The following is a 15752-nucleotide window of genomic DNA, read 5'->3' on the forward strand; positions in this document are numbered from 1 at the left end:
GGGGACCCCGGAGTAACGATGAGTCTCAATATGAGTATGGTCGTTCTCCCTTTATTAGAGCTTACACAAAGTATATATATCGACAAGCAATACGCATGCGCTAGCAATAGTTACATGATTGGTTACAGTTTCTGTCCATAACTATAAAGCGGATACATGATTGGTGCAAGGTTGCTGACCGCGCTCCATCGACATGTATGGAACCTAGTTCCGTCCAGACTTGTTTACCAGTTTTGTGAATACCCTCTTTTGTAGTGCTCAAGGCCGCTATACGGCCACGTTCAGCAGACTTCAGCAGGTTCGCTTGCCTTGGCCTAGATAAGGCCGCTTTCCGCAGGCTCGCTTGCCTTGGCCTACATTCCTTCCCTTACCCTGAGAACGGGATTGCTCATCCCAATCAGATCATGCCCTCTCTCGCTTAACCATTCCTCCACATTGTTAGCCCATCTCCGAAAGGCAGCCATTCCCTGAGAGCTGAGGGCATTTGATCATGCCTTTCTCTGCAGAGTGCAAAGTGATTTTATCAGACAAACTGCATAGGGAAATGTAAGGTGGAATATAACTATCCAAACAGGTATCTGGCCAGCATGTGCAAGTTTATCTTTAGTGTATATATGATAATAGAGCTAAAGAATAATAAGGGAAGACCTAATGGACAAAGGTTGAAACAAAAATGGGAAAAAATTTAGGCAGATGGGATTACCCTGAAATAATCCTTTCTTCTTTTTTTTGTGGATAAATAATCTCAGAAAGAGGTCAACACCCCCTAAATGACCATCACGAGATGACCACCACGGGTAAAGGGGCTTGTGTTTACATCTATTCTGAAAAAAGTCTACCTCTGTTCTATATTGTCCACTGTCACCAAGGTACGTTGCAAGCATAATAGCCAGCTTTGGGATGCTGGCACTCAGATGAGGGCAGATGCCAAAAGCATACAGCAATTAGGGATATCAGTTATGTTGGCCAGAAAGCTTTAAGGTAAATGGGATGATTAAGCTTATGTACTGAAATACAGTTATGCACTTAAATGAATGTCTTGAATTTCAGCTAGACCAAGAGCACTCCCAATCTCCATTTAAAGCCACATGGGAGCTTACAGGAGCATTCAAGGCAGATGTGTGATTTAGTATCCAGAATCCTTAGTGAGGAAAAACTGCATTTTCTTATAGTGGAAGTTTAGCTTGAGTGAAGAGTTTTCTTTAAGTACGGGTAATAAATCTAGAATGGCATTAATAATAAGCCAGCATAAAAGGTATGGGATAGCAAGTATCTTAATAATTCATTTACTTACAATTCTTCCTGTCAGTAGTTTAATGCTTTTCCTTCTCTATAAGTAGTTCCAAGTGTTATTGCAATGACTATAGCGGGGATTCCTAATTAATAGGAGAGACATCAGCAGTTTATTGTTCACTTGCATAGATGTACCTTATCCCCCCTCTACAGAAATAGCTACTTGCCTCCTAAAATCCATAGATTTTAAGACCTGTGCTTCATCTGCCTTGCACTAAGCTAAGTGGGTATCCATAGCCTACAGGAAAAGGCAGGACTGGGGGTTGTGAGCAGTATTTTTCTGAGAACAGCTCATGTCCATACCTTGTTCGTTTCTTGCCTTCAGAGAGCTTCAACACAGCTTCCAGAGATGACTCTTCTGGTAACAGAACCAGCTCTTTTCTGTGCTGTAGCTGACTTATCACAGCCGTGCAAGCCTACCCCCTTGTCTGCAGGGGAAACTAATTTAAGATAATTCTGCTCCAAGCACTGTTATATTTCATACGAATTTGATGCAGAGAGTACTTTTTTTTTCTCAGAGAAATGAAGTTACTTCCTTGATCCCTTTGCATCACTTTGTGTTTTCCGGCTCCCCTGACTACCTGTTAGAAGTTTAAGCTGCACGTCTCATGGGAAGGAGGCCCCACACAAGCTTTTGTCCAGGAGATAAACATGCTCCTTAAGGGCTGTTCCTGTTCTTTCCCTCCTTCAGCCTTACTACAGATCTTCCAGACTGCCCAGTATTTACTCTACTCTCGAACTCTGAAATGCAGTGAATCAGAATCATGCTATTTTGCACATGTGTAATGAATCATAAGACACAGTGGAGAACCTAATGCTGGGTTGTCATGCAATATACACCACAGAGCAGAGTGTCATTTAGCCAGGCAGCTTTCACTGGGCATTTTCTGGCTTGTGCGTGCAGTCTGAAGTCTAAAAGCTTTAGCGGAATTGCCTCTATCCCCACCCAAATGCAAGACATAATAATAAATTAATTGGAATCTAAAACTGTTTAGTAGATGCCATCAGAATCAATATACCACAAAAGTTGAATACATAGTGGGCCAAAGGCAGATATTCCTGTATACTGTATTAGAATAGTGTCTTGAAGGAAGCTGAGATTTACCTTACTTAATGTCTGTGTCTGCATTCTTCAGTCCTCCAAGTAGTTCCCCTTCAGCTTGCAATGTAGCTGCTAATTGCTATAAAGTCTTAAGGATGTGCTCATTGCTTATTAATAAATAATGTAACAAATAATGTAAGTCAGTTCTGCTTCTGGATGCACACAAGGCTCTGGCTGAGATCAAAAGGGCCAGAGAATAATTTTACTTCCCATATACAATCACTGTATCTGAAAGATTTTTTCCTTCAGTTGACAGAAACAGATTGTTGAATGTCTTGGTTACTGAGAAATTTCTGCTGCATGCAACAGACCTACGCTGCTGAGCTGATGAGCAAGCTATTGATTTCCGTGCCACATCGGGACAATGACAACAAATTCAGATTATACCAGTAGTGTAAGCAGTAACTGGAGATTACTTATTAAACCACAGTGGCTAACTCGGGACACTGACTGTAATTGCTGTCTACTGGTCTAATACTTTTACAACCCTCCCTGAACGTACTGATACTTTGGCATGAGATTGCTATATATATGACTTTAAATCTTACCCCATCCAATTACTGACATGGTTACAACGAAGCGTCCAGGAAGCGGCTTCATGACTAAGCAGCAGTAAGTACAATTGTGCAGAACGGAGTGCTGTCCACATAAATGTTGCCAACAAAAAGTAATGCAGTAGGACTGCCACAACTGTACACCAAGGGTCTGCAGGAGGATTTACCAAATCAGATGTGAGTAAGGTATTATTGGCGGTGTCATAAGTCTGATATTGCTGGTCATATCTGGTGGTATCACTGCTGTGATTCCTGGCATTTCAGTTCTCAATTCCGGAGATGAAGATGATGTTAAAAATTAGCATAGAGAAGCAGAGACTCACTAACATCCACGTTATTGAGGACTTTCGAGTTTTCCTGTTAGTAGAAATACATTTGGAGAAAAAGTAAAGCAAAATAAGAAAAGTTATAAAATACTTCCTCATTTTCTGAAGCTTACTTGCATATAGAGGAAGCAAGCTAGGGTATGCAATCTTTAATACAGAGAAAAAACAAAGCTGTAACTTTTTGCAGAGTTCTACGATGTTGTTACTCTTGCACAACTTACCAAATTTGTCAGTAGTGTCTGATTCAAGTACTGCAGAGAATACTCAGCACCTTTGAGGACTGTGCCCTTTCCAACAGCATTTGGGATGCATTTTCTTTTTTCCTCTCTGCAGTTTTTAGAATCATTCTCTTCAGTGTTGAGAGGTGAAATAACATAAGAGAAGTATTTCTAAACACTCTTCAAGGTACAAGAGAATAACCCTACACTTTCAAATTCTATCTTATAAATGCATTTGAAAGGTAGAGTCTGGAAGCTCCTACAAGTTTAAATATGTATACATTGACCTTGAGGGAATTACTTCAAATCTACATAAGTACAAGCAAGATGAGAAGCTTGCATTCATCTATGATAGCTACGACTCTGTTGGCATGACTTTGCTCCTTGTTCAAATGAGCATCTGAGAGTCACATGGCACTTAATTATGGGCATGTCTATCAAGGAAGTTTGCTGTAATCATATTTGAATGAAGTAATTTGCAATAAAATGGTAACACAAGCAATGTAGATAAACATTTACATTTAATCATGATGCTTTGAAATCACCTGTTATGAACAGGCATTTTATATATGCCATTTCATTGTTCAAAGGCAATGAAGTATAGGACTGAGTATAGAAACTATCAAATAGGGAACAGAAAGCAGAGCAATATTTAAATAGAATAGCAAAAGGAGAACATGAAGAGTGATATACATGCTTCTATGTGAATGCTAAAAGTCCAAGAAATAAGACAGAGAACTGGAATGGCTATCCTTAAACGAAGACATCAACATAACAGGCATATTGGTAATTGGCTAGAAGAAAGATAACTGATGGGGCATTGTAATACTAGGGTACAGAGCATAGAGGAAAAAAAAAGTAGATCAGACTGATGGCAGAGTACTCTTATACGTTAAAAAAGCCTAGTGTCAGTGTAATGAACTAACCATCTCATCAAGTAGCATGGACCAACACAGGAATAATGTAGCACTGGACCTATATTATCACCTCCCTGACCAAGGTAGTAACACAGACTGAGACATGCCAAGAGAGAGCAGAGCAGCAGTGGGGAAAATACAACAGTAACGGGAGACTGCTGTTGCCCTCCTGTAGACTGGGCAAATGTCCCACTAGAACATAACTCAGAAGTGACATCGTTAGACACGATCATGGGAGCCCACGGTAAAAGGATCAGCTCTTGATATGATCCACAGTAGCACACAGTGCCTGCTTTATGATCTTGTAGCTGGTGAGCTGCCCTGCAGTAAAAGCCGTAACATATCTAGATTGACCATTCCTGTAGGAAAAACAGAAACCAAAACATCCACCACAGTTATGCTCACCTTGACTAAAGGGGAACTACGTATAACAAGGCAGATCATCAAACGAAGTTAAAAGGGGCAGCCAAGAGAAATAAACCCTTACAGGCAGCATGGAGACTACTTAATGATACTATGTTGGAAGCCTGTAGCAGACAAATACCAGGAAATATCTGAGAAAAGACAAGAGGAAGCTGACATACCTAAGCAGAAGGAAGATTAGCAGATGCAAGTAAGTATTGTCCAGAAAACTGAAGTGATGTGCTAATGAAGAAAATCAAAACCTACACCCTGGCAAATTAGATGTAAAAATATAAAAAGAGTTTGAGGAAAAATGAGCAAAAGGCATTAAATCTAATAATAAATCTTTCTTGAAACATACCAGAACCAAGAGGCCTCCCAGAGACTCTGTACAGCCAATAGATGATTAGAGTATAAAAGAAGTCCTCAGATGGGGAAAGGATCTCAAAGGAGAACTTTGTGAGTGCTTCATCAGTAGATCTGTCTTAAATTGCAGTAGCTTTGGAAGAGTTTATGGAATGAAGTGGCAAAAAGAATAGCAACAAGCCACAAGGAACAAACAGCACTCATCCAGGAGTCTTGATGGAGCTTAAGGATGAAATAACTGAGCTAGTAACAGTGCTGTGTAACCTCTCATGTAAAATCAATGTGGTACATGAGGACTGGAGGGTGTTAAATGTCATGTTGCTTTTAGAGTTCCTGGCCTGTAAATCTGACATCTTTACTGAAAAAAATAGCAGAAACTATACAAATTTTAAAAAGGCTTGCTCACTAGGTGGACAAATATGATGTACTTGAAGAGAGTGTGGCTTTTGTAAAAGAAGGTCCTTCCTCACCAAACTATTGGAGTTTTCTGAAAAATTCAGCAAGCATGTGGCTAAGGCTCACACAGTCAGCACAGGCCTGGTTTCCCCAAAGCTTTTTCAGAAAGGTCTCTCACCAAAGACTTTTACAGAAGGTCATAGCCATGGCAAAAAGGGGAAGTCCTTGCATGGATAAACTGTTGCTTAAACAATATGAAACAGAGGCTGGGAGCTAAGCAGTCATTTCTGGTGAGCTCACTAATGCAATTCTGCAGAGACCTGTGGTAGGACCCTCACTGTTCAAAGTTTTCATTATAAAGCTGGATATGAAGTAAGCAACAAGGCAAAGTTTGCTGCTGATATTAAGTCATGCAGGTGGTACAGCCAAGGGCAGCTGTGAAGAATTGCAGAAAGCTGTTATGAGACTGAATGGCTGGGCACTAAGATGCAATGAAATTCATATAGAGAAATGTAAAATGAATCACGTGGGGAAAAAAAACTTCTGATCTGACATATAAAAGCACAGGCTTGTTCCATTCAGGAGTGAAATCTTGGGATGATACTGGATAATTTCACAAAATACACCCACTCAGTGCACAGGACTGGTCAAAAAAAGCAGATCAAATGTTAAAAATGATTAGGAAGAGGCAGAAAAAGCAAAACAGAAAACATCCTTATGCCACTTACACATTCATAGCAGAGCTTAAAAAATTTAAGAAAAGAACAAGAGAAAAGAGACAGCTGTGGGGAGATGTGATACAGGTCAGCAAAGTCTGAAATAGCATGGAGGGCATGGCTACAGATCAGCTGATCAGTCTCTTTTGATACAAGAACTGGGATGCTTTGAGTGAAGCTAATAGGAGCCAGTTTCAAACTACACAAAATAGGCAGTTCTTTTTGCACTATAGAACTCCTTGCCAAAAAAAGCAGATGCTGAAAGTTTATATGGGCTCAAAGTGGGATTGGACAAATTCACAGAAGAAAAATCCTTTGCAACTTTCTAAATAAAAGGAATCACAGCCTATAGAGAAAGTCCCTGAACTGCACAAGCTTGGAGATTTGGGAGAATGCTGGGAAGAAATAGCATATATATTTTCCCTGTTCTTATGCTCTGTCACAGCCCTGAGCAAATCTCCCTCCAAAAAGGGGTTTGACTGCCGGTGCCAAAAGCCAGCTCTGATATGGCACAACTGGATAACCTTGGGTCAGACTCTCATAAAAACAGCTAAGTTATGAGCAAGAGCTGCAAGAAGTCCCATGTGGAGCCTCCCCTCTGCTCAGGAGCTGCATTAAAGCCCAGGTGCTTGTCCCTGCTCCTCACTTGAGCTATGTTACTGCATATGGCCCTGACTTACTTTCTCTAGGCATCTCCTTTTACTATAAACTGCTCATTGTACTGGCTAGGTAGGTCTTCAGTCTGACCCAGCACAGCTGCTCTTATGTTCCTATGCACTCCAGAGTCATCCTTTTGCTTTGCGCTTTTCTGGAATTTCTGCTGGAAAGCAGGGGGATTGTGGAGTTGAACATACAAGCTCCAGTGGAGTCCACTGCCCAGCCTGAAAGTGCTATCGGGGAGAAAACATTAGCAGATATTGTTATTCACAGAGTGGTGAAGATAAAGAGGCTGTGGTAAGCGTATTTATGAGCCATGCATTATCTTCCCAAGCAAGGAATAAAGTCACCTGGGGAATAGGACAGCGATGCTGACCGAGTGTTTCCATCACAGTTTCATTCACTGAATCACCACTTCTTGCCTCAAATTCACAGGCCCGTGAGGAACCCACCTAGAGCTCACCTTGACTGACAGCAACAAAACGCCTACATGAGAGCACCCCTTCATTTCCAGAGGCATCTGAGCATTGATCTCTGCAAGTTTGCCGCCAGTCAGGAGCTAATCACTCCGGGACTGGTAGACTAGCCTCCAGGGCTGTAGTCATGGTAGTGCGTTTTGCTATCAATTTAGGCTATTCTTCATTTTCCTGATCGTAAGACTGGGCTGTGCATCAAAAGCTAAATAGACATGTTCAGCTGAATGATGAGAAATACGTGCTTCACAGGAGGCTTCAGCATTCATCATCAGGAAGGAATATTTTTTCATGGGGTACTTTTGATATCCTGTTGTGCTTTGCACAACACAAGCCAGAGCGATGGAAAGACTTTTCTTGTCAGTGGTCATGCCCAGCTTTTCCTACGAAAGGCTTGGCCTTTTACCAAACTGGGCTCTTAGGTATCCTGTTACATCACCTCTTTTCAAATCTAATATTTTTTAGTATGGATTTCTCAAATAATAATCATATGTATAAATATCCTCATGTTAAAAGAGGGAAAGAGTAACAGAAAAGTTAAAATCACATCCAGGTGAGTGGCATGGCTGAGACATTGCTTAACTTTGCTTTAACCAGTAAGCCACACTTACTAACAAACTACACTACATGATTAGCTCATTTTTTTGTATTACTTGCTAATCGATAATATTGCTACTTTCTCTGTTTTCCCCTCAAACTATATACAGAGAAAGATATTTTAACAGCATGAAATATTTATAGTTTTACATCTTCACTCTTACCTAGTGAAGATCTGAAACAAAATGGTAATGACCAGACCAGCAATGGACAATCCAATACCAATGTAAGAGATATACTCCAAAGGTTTTGCATAATTATATTTGATCTGGAAGGCCTAGAAAACAATTTGTATCAGTTATAAGATGAGCAGACATAATTTTCCTTCTACAATTGTGTGTTTCTAGTTGCATGTTGAAATGAAAATATTTTTGTAAAGTTATGACTGTTGCTTTCCATTGCCAAAATTTTCAGATAACACAGAAATATTCTGGACAATCAAGGCTAGAGAAGCTCCAAGAGAGACTTAACAATGTGAATCAACTATTTAGCAAAATAGCATATTAAATTATTCATAAACAAATGCAAGGTGACACAGATTGGAAAGAGTAGCTTTAACTTTTTGTACTGACATGCACTCTGAATTTTGACTAGTAAGGACTAGTTGTAAAGAATTACTAATCAAAATCAGTCCTTGTTTGTACAGTGGCAATAAAGCAGCAAACAAAATGTAAATGTATTCAGTGAAACAGAAAAAACTGTTGTCTTTGTGTAGATGGATACGAATCTTCTCTTAGAAGATCATCTTGTCATCTTGTTTGAAAATGTTATGCAAATATAGTCATCTTATTCAAAAATGTTATTCATAACATAAAAGGAAGTCTAGAAATAAGTAAATATTAGAAATATGGAAATGCTGATCTGTGAACACAGATTAAAAAGAAATTTTGAAATCCTGGCGCTACTGAAGTCAATGGCCAATATGCAATTTTAGCCAGGGAAGGTTTCATGTAGAGAAGTTGAAACAAATACATATATTGCCTCTCTGTCAGAGAGGCAGTCATTCCTAAGTAGTCTTGCACAAGAGGAAAATATGTAAAACTAAATGATAGCAGACTTAATATTTACAAAGTAATTACTTTTTATAAACATATAAGTAAAGGAAATAGTTAGTGCTGAGTGCTTTGAGTTGTTTACTCAGCATAAGGAAGTGCCACACAGACAGCTGAGCTAACACAGGCACCAGCCTACTTTATTGTTGGTCTCAGGGCACTTTCGGGTTTAGACACACATTTATTTAACAACCAGCTGCAGCAATTTAGGTGCAGTGCCAGAGGCTACCACAGCTGAGCAAGGGGAATAAATTGTGCCAGCACTTCCCTGCTGCCGGGGTGCAAAGTTGGGTGGGTTTAGCTAGAATTTATGTCAGAGGAAACCAGAACTTCCAGCAGCCTGGGGAGCTCCCACATGTCCCAGTTTGCCAACTCTGCCACAGGTCGTCTTAAAGGCCATGGGGGAACACAGGGAAGTGCCGTAGGAGTCATCTTCAATGCCTGTGTCTTCTAGCTCGGTGAATGCACACGTAAGCCCTTATATTGACATTCTGGTCTTATAAGTCAAAGAACAATTGGAAAAAAATAAACCCAGCCTCATCCTGTTCAAGAAGGAGCGATGCTCTACCATCAGGACAGCAAAATTAGTAGTGTGGTTACACTTGCATCTCAAGAATTGGTCTCTTTCTTTTGTACAGCCTGCGGTGCTCCAGTCATTAGTGGTATAGTCCCAAAATCTGTGATCATGCATGATCATGCAGCTGGAGCTCTGATGCGTTGTACTGTGGACTGGGATTACAAGGAGAAAAGATGGTTGAAGAAGCATAAAAAGATATGCAGCAGTAAACAATGTGTGCTGACAAGTATCCCCTGAAAGGGGAGCTGAACCTACTGAGGAGTTTACAGCAATTCCAGTAAACTTTATGAAGAATATTAATAATGGCATAATTTGGCTTTGTGAGCTTACATTGTAGGTCCTTTCTCAATCAAGACTGCCAACAAAATTTTCAATTTCTTTGAATTACTCAGATAATTATGGTTTAGAAGTACGTCCCCACGGCACTCAACAAGTGCCAAATAAATTCTGCATTAGCCAAACAACAGCTTTCAGATACTAGTAACATTAAATTACTGCCAACTGGAGCTGAATCCACACTGGAACTGGGAAGCAAACAATTGTAAAATCCACGGCCAAGTCTGTGAACCATCCAGTCCCCTCCTCCAACACAGCTTTGCTAGCACAGTCGTATACCAAGATGCATGCTGTATTTTTCAATTAATATACTTCAGTGGGCAACCGCAATTAGAACTGTGTTTTAATAAGCAATGAGCACCTTGAGATGTACACATAAATAGTGAAAGCCACATTATCTGCAGTACTAGGTAGTTCAGTTAAAAATGACAGCTAAAGGTAGGAATAAAAAAAAATTAATTATAGGCTTATTTCAGTGACAGCCATACAAATTGTACTTGTTTCTCAGATCACTTAATTGCATATATCCATCAGGATGATTATTGATCTGTCACAAGCATGTATTTGGGCCTAAAAATCTTTGTCAAGTGAGTTAAACATTGTAAGAAGAAGTCAAATATTGTTTTCTGGAGAAACATGCTAAAAAATCAGTATATCTCATCTAAAAATTCAGCTATTAGAGGCAAGTGAGGACTCACATAGAACATTTCCTGCAAAAAGCAGTAACATCTGCAATAAATTCCTGGGGGAGGAAGCTAAAGTAAAATGCACAATGATTTTAAAGAAAGAGGGAGTTAAGAGATACTATGAAAAATTAACGCTCCCCAGGTTGGTAAGCTTGTTGGGCTCTGCCATTCATGTTATCTTTTGCTTGTTTCCCAAAGCGTTGAGAGTCTCCTGAAAAGAAAAATTGTCTTCCAGGTACCTGTATCTTTTCATTCTTGATTTTGGACAAATCTGCTCTTGCATAGCTATCACTTTTTATGAAATACAGTTTTGCTTGCAAAAGTCCTAGCTTAGTAATACAGAAGCAGTAATATCAGATGTTAAATACACAAGTTGAAAAGCATTTTCTATGCAACATTATCTAAATACGCTTCCTGTTTCACTTACAAGGTCATGTATGCATCCCTCAAGCTCCCTGAGCAGCTCACTGCCAGAAATCAAGGGGGCATACCAAAGAAACCTCTCTGCTTGAGTCTCTTTCTACAAATATTGAAGACAGGCAGTAGGGCTAGGTCAACCTCTGGTCATTCTTGTGAGAACTTACCTTCGGGCTGAAGGCTAGTTCAACACCACCGGTTCTTCCACCATCAATGTTGCCAGAGATGATTTGTTTAGAAAAACTACTGTGACTCCTATAAATCCTCTACTGGAAGAATTTGTCATTTTGATACAGGACAAAACCAGCTCTTCCCTTATCTGATGAACCTTCGCTAGGCAAACAGAAAAGTAGGTACAGATGTCAGAGAAGCTGGTGCCTTCCAAGCAGCCTACATTATCCTGTTTCACACATGCAGGATTTACAGCAGATTTTTGTTTAGGTGTTTCTTCAGAGTCCATTTAAGATCTAGAGAAGAACTTCTTTTCCCATGAATCTCAAGAGATTCATCTTCATTTTTTGCTGAGGTGGAGTGTTAAAATAATCATTTCCCTTCTCTTAATTCCTGAAGAAAAAGCACTGGTAGTGAGAGGAAAATAATATCCTATATCCAGACATGTACACATGCTCCAAAGGTCCAGGATTTTAATAACACCAAAGAAGAAAAAGTAACAACAGGGCCAAGTTACTAGAAACTCAGAAGTCCAAAGATGCTGGCTGAGCTCCTCCCTTTGGACTCCACTGTTGGACTCTGTTTCTTTTGTGGCAATCTTCTACTAAGTTAAAGAAATTTTTTTTTTTTTTAAGTGATTTAAATCACTAGTCTTAATTGTGACTTAAAGGAGGAAACAAAAATCCTATTTTAAATAACTAATTTTATTCTTGGTTTTACTTTGTTACTTTTTGTTTTCATCAAGAGAGGTTGAATACAGTAAATTTATACCTGCAACATGTCAGTTGTGCATTTAATTTTAAATACATCTATTTTTTGAAAAGATAAACTGTCTCTCTTGAGGGAAGAGCTATGACATAGAGGCTTTACGATAAAGAGTATAATTACATGATCACACTGTTTTTCCACAGGATTGTCATCTGAAACAGTCAACAGAATGAACAGTAATCAGTTACGCCATCAGTAATGATGGCTTAGTGCTATTATAGTGTTATACGGAGATGTTAAGGACAAGTCCGCTCATTTCAGGTACCCAGCCGAAATTCCTACAATTTTTAATGTGCCATCGAAATGCACATGATCAAAGCTCCCTGGGACTGTAGTTGCAGCTGTGCATAATTAGCACTTTTGCAAATCAGACACAAGGGACAAAACTGGACATTCAGGAAACAAAGACCGTATAACTAGCAACCACGAATTAAACGTTTGGTGAGTCTCCATGGGTTTGAAAGAGCTTTCAAAGAGACAAAGAAACAGAGCCAGATCAGTGTCTAACAAAAAGGCACATCCAATCCAAAATTCAGGTCCCTGCTCCATAACAGAAGGCTTCACTTCAGAGTTTCATAAAATAAGCTTGCAAGCGTTTCTTTAGCATCGAGAAATTTGGCCTTAAACTTTCAAAAATAATTTACTTAAAGAAAAGTAAGGATAATTTCAGCCCTCACAGTTAAAGTGTGTCAAAGTTGTAAGCCAGCAAAAGCAGAGTCTTAAAAGATGTGTCAGACAATTTTAATAACAGTTAGTGCTACCAACACCGTGTGTAACAGCTACACAGGCATTTCTACAGCTCCTGGCGGTTTAGTGATACCTCCCGTGGGAGAGACCCAAAGCTGTGCGGGTGACTGGGTGTCTAACTGGTCAGCCTCACGGCAGCAGGCACAGCACARCTACCGTCACAGTCTACTGACAACAAAAAGTAGTGGCAATTGGAGTTGAAATGGTTGCTGTCCTTCGATTTCAGGGAAGATGTGTATGCAGCAGCTTTTGATCTTGATGTCCACAAAGGCATGGCTCAAGATTCATTACATTCTGAATTTTAAAAAACAAAACAAATGAAAAATTCTCAAACGCCAAAGGCTTTCTGGACATGTTACACATATATAAGCATTAATCTATAAGTAAGATCATCCAGCTCATTTGATATGTACATTTCTTGCACCATAGTATGACACCAGTATGCATAAAAAACAACATGTAATTGTTTATATTGGCTGAGAATTTTTTTTTAGACAATATTCATTCAAAATCTTCCCAGGTCCAGTTTTCAGTAAAGAACTTACTGTTATTTATAATGTTGAGCAGTATCTGAACTTCTGTACTGAGATCTCCAATAAGTCCAGGGACATTTTCCTGTACTTCTAGTTTTGTTGACTGAAAATATCCCAATCCCGTATCTACAGGAATTATCACTGGATACATTAGAATTTATGGTATGTACCACTTTGTCCACAGAAATCCAGCAAGATACATGGGCTTACCTCTCTGTGCAGAAAACAGAATTGTAGATGACTTTAATTTCAGTGGGACTGACTGAATTGCAGTGTTGGACTGGGTGATGTTGCTGGTCAAAGAAAATTTTTCCATTGTTCTTGTGAGGCTGCATTGAAATAATGAGTAAGATAAAACTTTCTTTACCACTTTCTGTTAATATATAGCTACAGGTTCAGTTTCTGTGCTTCCTCTCTGATTTTGCTCTCCAGCATGTGAGGCAGAGTGCAGAAACTGTGTGAGCTTGCTCTAGCTGCACATGAGGTCACCAGAAATCTTATTTCTGGTGTCACTTCTGAGGTCACCAGAAATCTTATTTTTGGCCTCAGGAGGCACAGGATTTGGCCTAAACTGCAGCTAGGGCAGGAGTACGGTGAAATCTAGCATATTGTCAAATTGTAATAGCTCACTAGGTAAGTGGGAAATTTCTTCTAACAAATACATGTAAATATACAGGATTCTTCATGGAGAGAGTATGTTATAGCTTTCTCCTTCCACACACTGGATCCTGTAAAATTACTTCTGACTCATCTGAAAAGAAATGAAAATGCTGTAAGTGTTTATAAATACTGCAGTGTGTTCTCCTAGCATCTCAGCTGGCAGGTAGGACCACTCTGTAAACTATAACATGTCCACAGGCAGTGGCATGCTACTTAAATGATTTCACCAAACTGTTGGAGCCAGCTGATGACCAAATAGGGACCTAACTCCAGAAGCCCCTACTCCTCATTCCCTATCCTCCTCTTTTTTCCAAAGCAGAAAAGTCCAGCCAAAATTTTTTCCCTGGATGTATTTCTACTGAATCAACCAAACTGCATGCTGGAGATGGATACCAAAAACATTTTGGCTCATTTGTGAACCACCTCTATATTGAAATGGAAGGTCAAATGCAGTTTACTACATTTAATAAAAAGAGCAAAATCTAATGTCACCTTGCTGTATCATCGACAAGATTATTGTGGTTAAATTCTGTTTCATTGGCGTCCAAGAGTTGACTGACTGTAGCCATTACTGCCACAGATGCCTGAGACAAGCAGAAAATAAGGTAATATTCAATAACAATTGAAATAAATGAGCTCATGTTCTACACTGTGAATTGGCATGGTAAGACCACTTAATCAGCATTGTTTCAAGCTACACACTGGAATAAACAAAGTAGAGGATGTCATTTGAGAGAATACAAACTTTGAGCCAATGGGTTCATAAATACCCTGATTTTATTAATTTAGACAGTAAAGATTAAATGTTGAACCTAAACATGAAATGATGATAGCATTAGAATTTCAGATATATGCAAGTTAAAATAGCTGGTAACAAATTTCCACTCTGCTCTGAGAATGGAAATGGCAGTGATTCCACAAATATGCACTCAGGTCCATTACTGAATAACTCAGCTTATCACCAAATGAGTGCATTTTGCTGTGTTATTATGTAAAGGTGACAGGAACCGCTCTGAAGAGTGTTCCTTCTGCTTCTGGAGGGAGGACAGAATCAATAGCGAATCACAAAGCCACAAAAATCTTACTTTAGTCTTACTAAGTCTCACCTGAGAGTCTTCTGAAATATTTGGCTTTTTCAAGATCTTCAGAGCACAGCGAACAGAGGCAGCGAACAGAGGCAGCAGTTTGCGCAGCAGTGTTTGGGCTCTGACTAGAACTTGAGGATCCTGGTGGAAGTTGTGGGCTTTCTGAGGACCCCCGAGGAACTAGCAGGTGATTGCTGTGAACAGGAAAGGGGAAGCTAGGCAAGGACAACTGCAGGAGGCCTTGACTTCTYCTGGRARAAGCTCGTGGGAAAAGCTCCAGCTAGGAGTGGCTGCTGCTAACGAGCTCTCTGGGTTGCCCCTGACCAGAGGGGGTTGGGGCCTTTGATCCCAGTGGCCCTTGATTGGGYRGTCAAGCACCCTGTGAGTCAGTGCTAGGGAGAGGCCTATATAAGAGCCAGGCCTAGAGCGCAGCAAATAGAGGCAGCAGTTTGTGCAGAAGGGTGTGTGAAGGGACCTTCATTTCTGTTCCCTGTGGTGTACACTTCCTCAAGTATGGTCGTGACACGCTGCAGAGCGCGTTCCCCAGTGGCTGTTGGAGTTGCTGTGTCAGAGGCTTGGACCCAGACCGACCCTCTGACAGTAGCTGCAGCTCTACAGGTCTCAGGCTGCAGGGAGTGCTTGGGGCCTCTCCGGGAGGCCTGGGCTGGCAGCCAGCTCTCCTGCAGGAGGTGTGCTGCTGTTG

General features: G+C 40.2%; 1 protein-coding gene across 1 annotated transcript; it reads right to left on the reverse strand.

The window, feature by feature from the left end:
* Window positions 1–1305: 1305 nt before the first annotated feature.
* Window positions 1306–14533, reverse strand: ADGRG7 (adhesion G protein-coupled receptor G7). The gene is given in 8 exon segments (XM_026061281.1): window positions 1306–1376; window positions 2944–2999; window positions 3001–3306; window positions 8182–8294; window positions 9638–9798; window positions 10142–10244; window positions 11253–11418; window positions 14457–14533. Coding segments are annotated over 8 exon segments (1053 nt in total).
* Window positions 14534–15752: the final 1219 nt, after the last annotated feature.

Source organism: Apteryx rowi, unplaced genomic scaffold, assembly GCF_003343035.1.
Source record: "Apteryx rowi isolate R43461 unplaced genomic scaffold, aptRow1 scaffold_1795, whole genome shotgun sequence".
Classification (NCBI taxonomy): Eukaryota; Metazoa; Chordata; class Aves; order Apterygiformes; family Apterygidae; genus Apteryx; species Apteryx rowi.